This window comes from Podarcis muralis, chromosome 5 (assembly GCF_964188315.1).
Source record: "Podarcis muralis chromosome 5, rPodMur119.hap1.1, whole genome shotgun sequence".
Taxonomy (NCBI): Eukaryota; Metazoa; Chordata; class Lepidosauria; order Squamata; family Lacertidae; genus Podarcis; species Podarcis muralis.
The window spans coordinates 3,012,431-3,025,867 of NC_135659.1; the positions used below are offsets into that span (position 1 = coordinate 3,012,431).

Consider the following 13,437-nt stretch of genomic DNA (forward strand, 5'->3'; position numbering starts at 1 on the left):
TAAGAGATTGCTCTCTTCTCTCCATAGAGCCTCTCTGACCACACAATTGGCAAAGACCTCCAGAGCACGAGGACAGGGCAAAGGCAGTGAGTATCTTTGCTTGGTCTCTAGGGTTGTCTGTCTGGGGTGCACGATCCATGTTGAATGTGTCTGCTCTCTCCTGAATGTTTGTATTTGATGGGCATTCTTACTGTCATTGCCCCCCCTCCACCACCTTTTTTAGACAGACATTTCTGTTCTTCCGTTTTGTCCTTTGCTGTTGTTTCCCCCATAGTTTCCCCCATCCAAATATATTAAACGATGCCTTTGGTGGTGGTGCAATACCCTCTTGTCCAAGTTGGGTGTCACATAATGGGGAGACTCCCCCCACCCCTTCCCCCATCCGAGACCTCAAAAGTTGCACCTGGGTGCACTTGAAAGAGTTGCCTTTGCACCTGCTCCCTTTATTGCAAAGGGAAAAGGAGATTCCTTCATAGGGGAAAGCAAATGCCTAATAGATGGGACCACCCAGGTGGTTTTCCCTACTAAATAAACAACCTCTTTTTATAAAACAACAACAACCACCCTTTGTGCCATCCCCGTTGTTGTTAAGAATAGCGGTGGAATGGGACAGATGGGAGACTTTGCCGCAAATGCTTTTGCCTGTTACTGTGAAATCATGAATAGACTAAAACCCTTTTGGAATCCAGGAGGAAGGGAAGCGAATTTAAAACAAACACTGGAGCGGTTTCACCTGTGCCCTGATCGACAGGAGGTGCCTTGGCGGATAGGATGGAGACAGACTGTGGAGGGGAGTGGGCCAGATCAGATGCACCCAAAAGGAGGTCAGATAACACCAGGACAAAACTTTGATGTGCTTGCAGGTTTATGGTGTCTGAAAACTGCTATATTCTCCGCCCACCACCCTGTCCCAAGATTTTGCGGCACAGGGAAGGTCAAATTATTGTTCGGCCACAGAGGCCTGTGCAAGCGCAAAGACAGGGAGGAACAGAGGACCCAGTTTCTCACATGGGCAGCTGTAGCCAGGGGGATCCAGGGAAAGCATCCTCACGTGCTGCAGCCTCATGTGGCAATGGGGTGGGTGGGCTGAGAGTGCGCTAATGAGGAAATTCAAAAGGGCTTAGGGAATTACAGGGGTTGATTTCAGCAAAAATACAGCACAAGGCAGACGGTTGGGATAAGGATTAAAAGGAATGCACTTGCTGGCATTTAATGCAATCCCTCCTCCATTAGTTAGAAGAGAAGAGGCCGTGTGTGTGTGTGTGTGTGTGTGTGTGTGTGTGTGTGTGTACATAATCAGATTGTTAAGTGCATGCTGGGATTGGTCCCTGCTTGCCTACTTTGGATTTCTGAAGACCTTCAGGCCCATCTCCTTGCCTCTGCACTGTCAGTCTTTTCTATCTGCTTTATGTTTATCCTTCCTGCTGAAGCACAAAAGGAGAGTTGTTTTGCAGATGATTCCACTTGTGCAGCGCCAAGTAAGATCTACCTAATAACTGCATCCATTTTTCCAGTCTCTATTAGTTTCCACGGGGTGTTAGGGGAGGGGTAGTACCTCTGGTGGGGTGCATGACATGCTCCTTCTGGGGTAGTTTGTCCACCTTTGATTCTCACTCTGCACTCACCTCTCACCTGTGGCTCCTAGAAGCTGTCAGCAGGTGACAGCGGCCACAGGTGAGGGTAGCCAATGGGTCTCAAACCCTCAGTGAATTAAGGACTTCTCCTGCATTTGAAGACAGGATCTGGGGGATTGAGTGGACAAGACCAATAGTGGGTCCAATGGCCGAGAAGGAGGTTTCTGTAGGTGCTGTAGAAGGAAGTGAGGGCCAGATGGGGCCTGTCAACCTGGGAAGGCAGCCCCTCTAGAAAGACAATTCTGATCCGAAACCTCCACTGCCTTGCTATGCAAAACAATGTGGGAGGTTTGGAGGAAGGCAACTTGAGAATGGGCCTTTTCAGTGTTGGCCCCATGCTTATGGAATGCTCTCCCCAGGGAGGCACACCCAGCACCACCTTTATCCAGTTTTGGGCACAAGGCCTTGGCTTCTGGGCCTTTATTTGAAAGGTGGCATCTTTTAATGCAGTGAGACATGCAATCCTGCCTTTTATCTGTCTAGTTGTGTTTTTAGGTTTTCACTGTTATTATTAACTGGTTGTAATGTCTCTTTGGGTTATTTTGTAAGAAAAGCAACTAACAAATACCATTCATTCATACACAGTTGTCCCACTCCATTTGCTCCATGTTCCTCTGCCAGCACCAACCCTTAGCATTTAAGTCACACATTTCAAGGTTACACAGTGCTTTGTATACATCATTCCAAAGGTCCTAAGGACACCAGCCCTGTAAGATGGGCGAATATTACATCCATGTTATGAAATGCCAAGGCTGAGAGAAGAGCAACTTGCCTAAGGCCACTGAAAGTGTTTGAGGCAGAGATGACACCTGAGCCGGTGTCTTCCTGTTTCTTACTCTTGGCCCTTAACATCACCTCTCCTTTCCATTAACCCCCAAATTGCGGATAGGAGGCTGAGGCAGAGAGATAGACAAGGCTTATTTAGGATCACAGATGCAGTTGCCTTCAATTTGGGCTCCTCTTTAACTCCAACCTGTAGCATGAACCTAACTCTTAATTGGGGTTTTTTGGTCCACGGGACTTCAAGTCTCTTCAACGCTGATCATGCTGGCTGGGGCTGATAGGAATTGGAGTCCAGTAACATGTGGAGCAGATTTCCAATCCCTGACAGGTGCCCAGTGTTCTCCTCTTGAGCACTTTGGTAACCACATGCAAACAGGGGCTGGCCTTGCTAATCTTTGGTAATACAGTGGTACCTCAGGTTACATATGCTTCAGGTTACAGACTCCGCTAACCCAGAAATAGTGCTTCAGGTTAAGAACGTTGCTTCAGGATGAGAACAGAAATTGTGCTCCGGCGGCGCGGCGGCAGCAGGAGGCCCCATTAGCTAAAGTGGTGCTTCAGGTTAAGAACAGTTTCAGGTTACAAACGGACCTCCAGAAAGAATTAAGTTCTTAACCCGAGGTACCACTGTATAGTGCCTGGAGCAAGGTCAACATTTGGCGTCTCCAAATGGATCTTCTCAGTTTTGTACCCTCTCAGCTCAGTGCCCTGTGTGGGGCAACCACCCACAGGGCTTTAAATCCAAGGAGGTGAAAAGCTGCGCTTGATAAAATTCTCACTTCCACACAAATATAAAACATTAAGGAGCTCTGTGCTAGGTGTCTGGCCGAGACTCTCCTCCTTGCAACTCTCTCATTTTCTTATGTAGAAAAGTGTGGTGCTGCACTAAGAAGTTTGGGTGAGGCAAGATTTGAATTGGAAACTTCCAGCCTCGTTCTCTTAAGACAAAACAAGATGCTACAGGGGAGCTGAAGTGTGGGTGGTTCCCATGAAGCAAGACACAGTGATAACAGCAAGAACCTTTATTGAACTAACCAGTGCTTTTTTTCTTAAAAAAAATGTTTAGGGGTACTCTCATTTTGACTCAACAAAATCATGATTTTATAGTTCAAATCAGGGAAAATAAATACAGTAAATGGACAAAAGTACAAAGATTCACAAAATGTTTAGGGGTGTGCGTACCTCTGCGTCCCCCCAGAAAAAAAAGCACTGGAACTAACAGAACTGGACAACAGGGGTAAAGCAACTGGGCCACTCCCACTCTCAACGTGATTGGCTGCCTAAACTTCCAAGCTGCGAATCATAACTCAGAGTTTAAGGGCCAATGGCAGTGACCCAAATACTGAAATATTCAGTTACAGATAGGTAGCCGTTTTGGTCTGCCATAGTCAAAACAAAGAAAATTCCTTCCAGTAGCACCTTAAAGACCAACTAAGTAAAGACCACTTAGTTGGCCTTTAAGGTGCTACTGGAAGGAATTTTCTTTGTTTTGACTGAAATATTCAGTGATTGGATATCGTGTATTGAATCAGAACACAAGGGCTCAAAATCCTTAGTCCAGATTCAAGCTCAGGCAAACAAAGACCACTGAATACATGAAAGGAGGCATGTTGTAAAAGTCATATGTGAGCTGATGGGGAGTATTTTCAGGGGCAAATTGGGAGGTGGTCTCTATTTAGCATTGGCCTGCTACTCTTGCTCCGATCTCTTTCCCTTTGACCTTGTGTGTGTTCTGCATAAATGCCCCAGGAGGTGGGGGGACTTGCTGGCAGATTCCTCAGTGCATGCATGCGAACAACTGAGGCTGTTAAAGGACCTGCATCCATTCATGTGGCATCAAGTCCTCCTGTTATTTCATTCTCAGGCCAGTTCAAATGCCAGCCAACTTCTCCATGTTCCTGCCCAGCAACCTCACCTTGATGCGAAGGAGTAGCAAGGGCATAGAATCATAGAATTGTGGAGTTGGGAGGGACCTTGAGGGCCATCTAGTCCAACCTCCTGGAATATACGGATCTTTTTGCTCAACGTGGGGCTCAAACCTGCAACCTTGGTGTTATCAGTACCATGTTCTAACCAACTCCTTATCCAGTTCAGTCCTGAGCTGAGACTGCCTTGCTTGCTGAACAACATTGCACTGCAACCCCTCAGCGTCTCCTCCATGGGCCACCCAGGGGCATGGGCGTAGCCGGGGGGGGGCAGGGATGCGCAGCTGCCCCCTAAATAAAAAAAAAAATACATAGCAAACTGAGGTTCTGCCCTCCCCTAGCAAAAGGCCTGCCCCTGCTAACAAAAATCCTGGCTTCACCCATGCTCAGGGGAAGGGAGAACAGCTTGCTAGGCTTCTTACCAATTCTGTGTTCTGAAAAACTACAAGGAAGGTCAGCTGTCGCTTCCAGGAGGTGAGAGAGTTTGCTGTGTTGAGGACAGTTGCCCTCCTTTTGCAAAAAATACTACAATTTGCAGTATCAGAGCCCAGCATGGTTACTCTTTCTTCCCTGAAGTACTGGCTCCTGGAAACTGTGTTTGCCACTCTCACAAGTCAGTCGGGGAAGGAATTAACAAACGGAGATGGCCTGCGGTGCAACACTTCTGATGCCACAAAGAAATAACCTCTCTCGAAAGTTTCTCCCCCCAGCCAGAGAGAGATCTGATCTATCTTCTCATTGATGTGCCACCTCACTACTTTTTAAAGAATAGGACCAGCACCACCCCATTCTGCCACCTTAGGGCTCTACCATTTTATGCTGCTGGTAAAATGGGATAGCCTTATTTCCAGATAATTCTGAACGGAAGCATGTCAAGCTCATTCCCACCTGCCTTGTCCTCCCTCCCCCCTTTGGCTCCCCACGTTTTCCCTGCCTTTCCCCCATCTTGGCCATTGCCAGCCATGCTCCTTCCATGACAAGGTCCCACACAAGCTCTGTTTGGTCGCAGTCTCCCTGTCTGCTGTGCATCATCACTGCCTTTCTCTCAGGCACCTGAGGAGTTTAAGCAGCACTGCAGAGATACATGTCATGTGCCTCAACTGAGAGAGATCTGTGAGATTTTCACAGCGCTTGCTAGAGGAAGGGCGGTGGTTGAGGAGCTCTGGGCAGAAGATACCCAAAGCATCTCCAGTTGTGAAACAAGCCCAGGTTTGGAGAAGAACTACCAGGTCTTCATAACATAAGCCGGCCATTTGTACTCATTGTGCTTGCATCACTGTGCCTTGGTGCCAGTTGGCCTTTTGGCCACAGCTGGCTTATTTGCAGCGTTTCTTCTTATAAAGGAGGGGTAATGGCTAAAGTTCCAGACCATGACTGGGAAGGGAGACACAGGTTCAAATCCTGTCTTGGCCATGACGTCTGCTGTGTAGTTACTATCTCTCAGCCTAGCCTACCTCACAGGGCTGTTGTGAGGAGACCATGTAGGGGGAACTGTGTGTGCTACTTTCTTGCTAAAGGGAACAGGATGCATTAAGCCGGCAACAATTATTCAGCTTACCTGCCTACTTGGCTAGCAATGGCTCTCATTACTTTCATGATTGCCACTCAATGTTAACACTCTGTAAATGTCTGTGTTATTTTGCAGGACGCTATGAATTCACATGAAAGGGTCAGACCGAGTATACTGATATGCAGAAAAGGACTGCACACTTTAATCAGTGGTTAATCAGCAGATTAATCCACTGAAGGTTTGGCTGAGTGGAAACACAGTTTTCATTGGGAAAGGCAGGTTTTAGTTTGTGGTGATTGGAATTAAGGATTTTTTATTTTTATTTTGTGAGGCTGTTATTTCAGTTGTAGGGAACTGAAATAAAAATGGAACGCCTGCTGCCAAGGATCGGTAGTGTTTGTTTGAGTATTAGTTATTTTATCCCCTACATGTTGTATCCTCTACACATTGCTAATATGCAAATATTAATGTTGTTAATTAAAAGGCAGATAACAAACATTCTTTTTCTGAATCTTTAAAATTATATACTCAAAAGAAATGAGCATACAGCAATATCAAACTTAAGTAGTATAGGATCAATATAGCCAATATAGCATATGACAGCAATATAGCATATGACAGCAAAATATTGAATAATCTGGACGATTTGTTGGGAAGTACAGAGAGGTCAGTTGGGTTAGACAGCAAATTGAAAACTACCATTTTGATTTGTTACTGGTTTGTGCACTGTTAGTTCGGTAAACTAAATATTATTCAATTAGTTAAGAACTCTAAAAATATGCTTTTGTGGCTGATGAGAAACAAATTCTTTTTAATTACTATTTCAAAATTCTTTAGTTGGAAAGTGGGCTCAGATTGCATTGCTCATTCACTTGGGTCACATATTGTAAAACACAGGTGTTTCTTTTCCTCCGTCATATGCTAGGGTGTGCTAAAGAGTCACCTGTTTTTCAACTGGAGCTAAATGCTCTGGGGCAGGTTGCACGGTGCCAAGCAGATAATCATTTTAATCAGCTAACATTTAGATTTGCTCTAAAATTACATTTAAAATGTTCAATAAATAGAAATCATGCAAGAGTGTTTATAACAGAAGGGAGAAGTGGGCACAGTGAAATTATCTTGGAGACAGTGCCGAAGCTTTCTGCAGAGGCCTCCCATATGGCATCGAGAAAGGTTATTTTATATTTAACTGTGCAGTCATGAAAAGCTCTTGCAGGCTGTTTCACAGTGAAGTTAACAGAAGCAAATTCCTCTGAGGCTCAGGGGAGAGTTAAGAGTGCAAGGTGAATTTTCATTAAGATTTTGGAGTTTGAGAATCACTATGGCGTTAGTGCAGTGGCTTTCAAGCTGTTTTCTTAGCAAGCCCTTAGAAAGGAATGAGGACTTACTGGCCAAGATGATTCTCCTTCTTGACTGTGTTTATTTACGTGAAGCTTTCCCACAGTGACCCTGTGCCCAAAGCAGCTGACAACCAACGCCCACTTGTTGTAGATACAAATGGATCTTCTCAGTTTTGTGCCCCCTTGGCTCAGCGCCCTGGGCAGGGGAACTGCCTGCACACCCCAAATCCAGCGGTGCTATAGGTAAATGGGCAAGTGCGTGTTTTATAAACATGCACACATCCAGTTTGGCTTTCAGTAGAAAACTGGAGTTTGCCTCTACATTCACAGGCATGAAATGGCCTAATGGTTGTACATCCAGTAAACTTTTGCAATAATAAACTTCAAAAGGCCTGTACTTAAAAAATAAAATAAAAAAGCAAAATTGTTTATTCATCTTCTTTACAAAAGGGAGATCACTCCTATAGTCTTGGAAAGTTTAAAAAGTCAGTTTTAATAAGTTCTAATTAGCTCTTAATTCGTTGAAAATAGGCATACATGCAAATTAGCTCTCTATTTTCTGGTATTCTGTGTCAGACTGTGTCCCCTTCAAGGTCGTCTCTGGAATCGCAAAGATTAGAAAGGTGTGCATTCAGTCTGAAATTCCTTTGACCTTATTTTTGTTATGATGCTCAAGGGATTCCCAGCATAGTGCCTGTGGGTACCAGCACATTCGCTAGCATCTCCTCTGGTGCCTGTGAAAGGGCTCCGTAAATATCCCCTCCCAAATCCACAATGCATGAGAGGCTGTTCCCTTTTCCTCTTTGCACTGGCTCCACCTTCCTGACAATGAAGACCCCTCCTAAACAGGCCCACATTTCAGGTCGGATGCCTACTCTCTCATCTGTTCTGAACAGAGGAAAGGTGCAAATGGCTTCTCTCTGTGAGCAAATGTGGTGGAAGTGATGTAGGTGCCTGCATCACTTGGTGGCCCTGTCTTTCCCTGCTCTCTGCACTTTTGGATGTGGCAGCCACTCTGCCTTTCTCCTACGGTTGCCATTTTGTGCCTGGCGCTCAAGGAAGTCTCTTGAAGTTCCAGATGTGCCCCATGGCCCTCAAAGGTTGGAGACCCCTGCATTGCACCACCCTGGCTCTCTGGGTAGCATCTTGTTGGCCAAAGCTTGAAAGAGGATGTTGAGTCAGGTGGACCCAGAGTCTGACCCCGCTGGGTTGCTAATTGTTATCCCTTCTCCTTTTCTCCCATTTGCTCCCCTGCCTTGTATGACTGACTGCAGAAACAGAGGGATGAGGACTCGCCTGGGATGTCTGTCTCACAAATCAGACTCGTGCAGCGACTTCACGGCTATCCTTCCAGACAAACCCAACCGGGCTTTAAAGTGAGTAGTGGTGAGGCAATCCACCTTCTTCCTTTTCTGTGTTGTTCTCCGCTTTCCTTTGCGGTGATTTTATAAATCCTTCCGTTCTAAATTTCTGCACCTGGCAGCATGGATTTCAAACCTGTAAGAAAATTGATTGTACAGGTTTTGTGCCGAAGGACTAAGTGAGCCCGAATCTTCATAGATTGCCTTCTTCTGCCGGAACCAACTTAAATCCATACAACAATAATAGAAACCCTTTTATGAAATACTGTAATTAGGACAGGGGTCAGCAAACTTTTTCAGCAGGGGGCTGGTCCACTGTCCCTCAGACCTTGTCAGGGACCGGACTATTTTTTTTTTTGGGGGGGGGGAATGAATTAATTCCTATGCCCCACAAATAACCAAAAGATGCATTTTAAATAAAAGGACACATTCTACTCATGTAAAAACATGATGATTCCGTGGGCGATTGGGCCGGATTTGGCCCCCAGGCCTTAGTTTGCCTACCCATGAATTAGGGTGTGCCTCGGTTAGAATGTTCTCTATTAGAAGTGAGCCACGTACAGCTGCGAAACAGTATAAATGAGATGCAAACAGTGTAGTGCTTAATTTGAAGTGGACTCTGGAAACCTCCTTCAAAAGAAGGTGGCAGTTGCCCAGAGCCTCGACCTCCTTTGCATCCGTGTGTCTACACTCACATTTTGCATTTCTTTATGTGTGTGCCTCTAAGCATGCTTGCACAGAATGTCCTTCTCTCCTCACACTGCCAGATGTTTGGTATGCTCTGCTGGAAGCGCCATACCACAATGGCTGGTGAGGCTTGTTCCAGAAGCACAAGCCATGGTAGAAGGATGCTGGAGTCAGGCCAGTTAGAAGTCAGCCTGGCTGGATAGAGTAAGCAACGCTGCCAGAGACGGGGGAAAGGGCAATAACTGGCTGGGAGCAGGAAGAGGAGCAGTCTGGGAGTGCAGAGAGGTGGCTTTGGGGCTTCTCTAAAGAACAAACTGGATGTGACATGGGACAGTCAGCGTTAGAACCTCCCACATAAAAACCCCCCAATATTAATTGCAGTCTTGCTTTAGCCAAGAGCAGATCAGAATTATAGTGCTGAGGAGGGAGGCTAAGTTTTCTCCCCATGCTGTTTTTAGGATTAAAATCTCCCTACCCCAGCTGCTATTTTCCCCATGGGACACGTAGGTTTTCCTTCATGGGGCAAACAACAGACCGGGACAGAGGGGAGGCATTTTCCATTAAGAAAACAGTGGGTGGGCTTACCCTTTACCCTATTACTGTGGTCCTGATTTGACCCCCCTGCCTTTTTAAAGCATTTTTAACAAAAGCACTCTTATGCACAAGAATGCCTCCTTGCATACTTAACTACAAGTTACCTGGAGTAGGGGAGTGCACCACCAGCACAGTTACCCCACCTGGAGGAAGGACTTCTGGTCTAAGATATCTGTATTTTGTCCAATCTATTCCAATCTATTCCAACATTCGCCAATCTTTTCCAACATTCAAGATACTTTTTAAAAGAACTCTAATGCCTGTACAAAGAAGGTGATACAGAACAGAAAATTAGCTGCTCTGTAATTTTGCACAAGTTGTTTAGGCCATATAATATTGCAAATTCTGCCAGGTTTTGGGCTGCCTTGGTATACACTCCTCAATCCCCATTTCTCACTTGCAGCAATGCTCACTGACCCTAACTGCCCCCTACTTTGTCACAGGAGATTATCAACAGAAGAAGCTACAAGATGGGCAGATTCTTTTGATGTCCTTCTGTCCCATAAATGTGAGTAGAATTGCATTCCTCCTGGTATCTATTCTTTGCCCTCCAACCTTATCAATTCACTAATTATTTAATGACTGACAAGGTTTACTTGTTAACTGCTTTGTAACAGGCCTCCAGTGGGAGTGGGATCCAGTTCTCTTAAGAGCAGCGCTTTTTCCCTAAAAAAAATATTTAGGGGCACTCGCATTTCCCTACTCATAGAAATACTGCCCCTCAATGAGGTCAAACTTAGATTCACAAAATGTTTAGGAGTATGCGTACCCCTGCGTACCCCCCCCCCGAAAAAAGCACTGCTTAAGAGGTATCCTGGGTTGTACACCTGGATGGTTTTCACAGGAGAGTCTTCAATTGGCTTTCCCTTAGATCAACTCTTGTTATGTGAATATAAAGGAAGAAAATAAGTTTGACATTTATTTTGTATTATGTCCCATGCTGGCAACATCTCCAAGTGGCAAAAATTGTGCATCTCACTTGTGCATCTTCAAAGGCCTTGCACACCCCAAAAGAAACATGAGTGTTGGAAGTGACCTCTCATGTGATGTAGTCCACTCTCCACTGCTATAGCATCCTTGGTAGGTCACCAACCAGCCTCTGCTTTAAAAACAACCCTAACCAAAGAGTCTCCACCACCACCTTCCGAGGCAAGTGTGTCTTCCACTGTCAAGCAAATTGTACTTTTTGGATGTTCTTCCCAATGTTTAGTTCAAGCCTCCTTTCTCGTAAAAGAATTGGGTCCTACTCTCGGGAGCAGACCTTCTCAACGTTGGGTCCCCAGATGTTGGACTATAACTTCCATCATTCCTGACCACTGATCCGGCAAGCTAGGGATGTGAGTTGTAGTCCAACAACATCTGGGGACCCAAGATTGAGAAAGGTTGTTCTTCAGCAACAGAAAACAAATCTGCTCCACCATTTACATGACAGTCCTTCAAATATTTGGAGATGGCTATCATGTCATCTCTTCTCCAGGCGCCTTCATGTAGTTTTAGATCTCTGCATATCTAGGGGGGCATACTATATGTGACAGTGGCAGACATATGTGTTAGCTCATGTATCTTGTAAAGTAGAGGGTGGGGAGAAAATTCCTGGGTGCTAATTCTGAAAGGCATTATGGTAAAGGGAGTGGATCCTTCCCCAACTCCCATGCTTTACTTTCCCACACTTTGGATGCAATCTTAGCTCCCTAACTCAGCCTGCTGCAGCAAGGTAGGATTGACTGGAGATGTCCCTCAGCTGGTTGTGGGGGTTCAGTGTCCATAGGTCCCCTCTGCACCCGTCAAAAGCATGGTTGGTCAGAAAGCTACTGCTGATAGCATTCCTTCTGGCAGCAGCCAGCTTAAGTGTGTCATTATGGGATGGAAGGGCTTTGGATGCAGCGGTGGGTCTTCCGCTCCGTTCTGCCCTATTGCTCACTGGCCAGAGTTAGGATTGCTCTGCCCATCACTCTGAGCACTTTTCTCCTCAGAACATGTTCATATATGGTATGCAGTGGCTCATACGCTGGTGAGGAAGGGGAGGGTTCGGTTCTTCTCACTATCATGTCCCTTTAGCTATAAAAATTAGATCCACACACCCCTGCCCTGATTTATAGGAGAATAGGGTGAAGATATGTCTAGTTTGGCATTAACTCTGCCCTCCCTTGCATTAGGGCTGAGTGATATTTGGCTTTGAACATCGCAATCCATCACCGGCTAAACATTGTGATATACCAATATATCATGATGTCTGAAATAAGGATGGATCTGCGTAGAGGCATTGGCTGGTTTCACAGTTTTTCCCACATTGTGATTTTTGCATAGCACACACACACACACACACACACATCATGATATATTGCCAGGTCAAAAATTATGAAACTGATATCACGATATAGACTTCAAACTGGTTTTGGACGATATATTGATATATCACCTACCTCTACCTTGCATCATGTTTAGTGAAATTCATTGTGTGACAGACACTGTGTGACAGACACTGTGCAAGGAGATTTTCTGTGCCTTTCCAGTTTCACAGCAATTGACAGGACTGGGTGGCTCGCAGCATGATGACACCATAATATGCAACCAGTTTTGTTGGCCATTACAGGGGAGAGTTAGAAACAGGGACATCTTTTTCACAGCTGTCTCATATCTGCTGTTATATCTGGTGAGAATGGGTATCCTCCTGCAACCTGAGTCTGGCTTTCTGCAACAGTCCCTTCAATTCCAGCTTTAACGATGAGCTTTGAGATTTTTCAAAACTGCCTAACAAGTTAATTAAAACGAATGGGAATTGGGCATTCAAGTCTCTAATGTAGGCTGCAGATCTCCGCCCACACTGCTCAGTAAGAAAAAGCTACTTATTTCAGTTGTTACACAATATAATTTATGTTGGGGTGGGGAACCCACAATCTGCAATTTTCATATAAACTTTATATAAAATCTCCAACACCGTATAATCAACATGCTTTCTCTCACTTATAACCAATGAATTATCCCAGCTCTAGTCATGAAAATATTGTTCTGTTTCACTGACATATCACACTGGGAATGTTCAGATTTCTCCTGATACAGGATATATCCTGTAGCTTTTACCTTTCAGAGCTTGCAGTATGTTGCTCTAGCTAGCTGCAGGGATTGTTTCTATATCACGCCTCCTTTCCAAAGCACACTCACATAATGGAAAAGGTGGGACCTTGCTGCAGAACAAATGCCCCTGCTGTGTGTTTCAAATGCAAGAGTTACACACCCCAGTGCGCAGTACAGAGTGAAATTTCAAAGAGAAGAAAAACGGCTAAAATAGTGGAGTATTGCTCTAGGGGAGGAGGATACTTTGATGGATTAAATAATCTCATGTAGCCAGACTGCTGGAGGTGGGGATGGACTTATTTCCTGAAGCTTTGGAAAGCTACAACCACAGGGTTAGAGAACCAGTAGTATGATTCCGTCTAAGGTAGCTTCTTATAGCCAATTTTGAATTTTGCATGACTACACTCTCTTGCAGTAGGCTGTTCCAGTGGGATGCAATCAGCTGCAAATGATTACCAAACAAATATCCATTAAAAATGCGTGTAAAAATCCAGAGTGGGAAGCTATGGCGCAGAAAATAGTGACATC

General features: G+C 45.1%; 1 protein-coding gene across 6 annotated transcripts in view; it reads left to right on the forward strand.

The window, feature by feature from the left end:
- RGS8 (regulator of G protein signaling 8) overlaps window positions 1-13,437 on the forward strand; it is a 44,380-nt gene that overhangs the window by 17,005 nt on the left and 13,938 nt on the right. For 2 of the 6 annotated variants that reach the window (XM_028732238.2, XM_028732241.2), the window contains exons 2-4: window positions 28-86; window positions 8,467-8,568; window positions 10,278-10,342. In XM_028732238.2, coding sequence (XP_028588071.2) covers window positions 28-86; window positions 8,467-8,568; window positions 10,278-10,342 — 226 coding nt within the window. Of the gene's footprint in view, window positions 1-27; window positions 87-8,438; window positions 8,569-10,277; window positions 10,343-13,437 lie in introns of all 6 variants that reach the window. The other 4 variants (XM_028732242.2, XM_028732240.2, XM_028732239.2 and 1 more) reach the window with 3 other exon arrangements.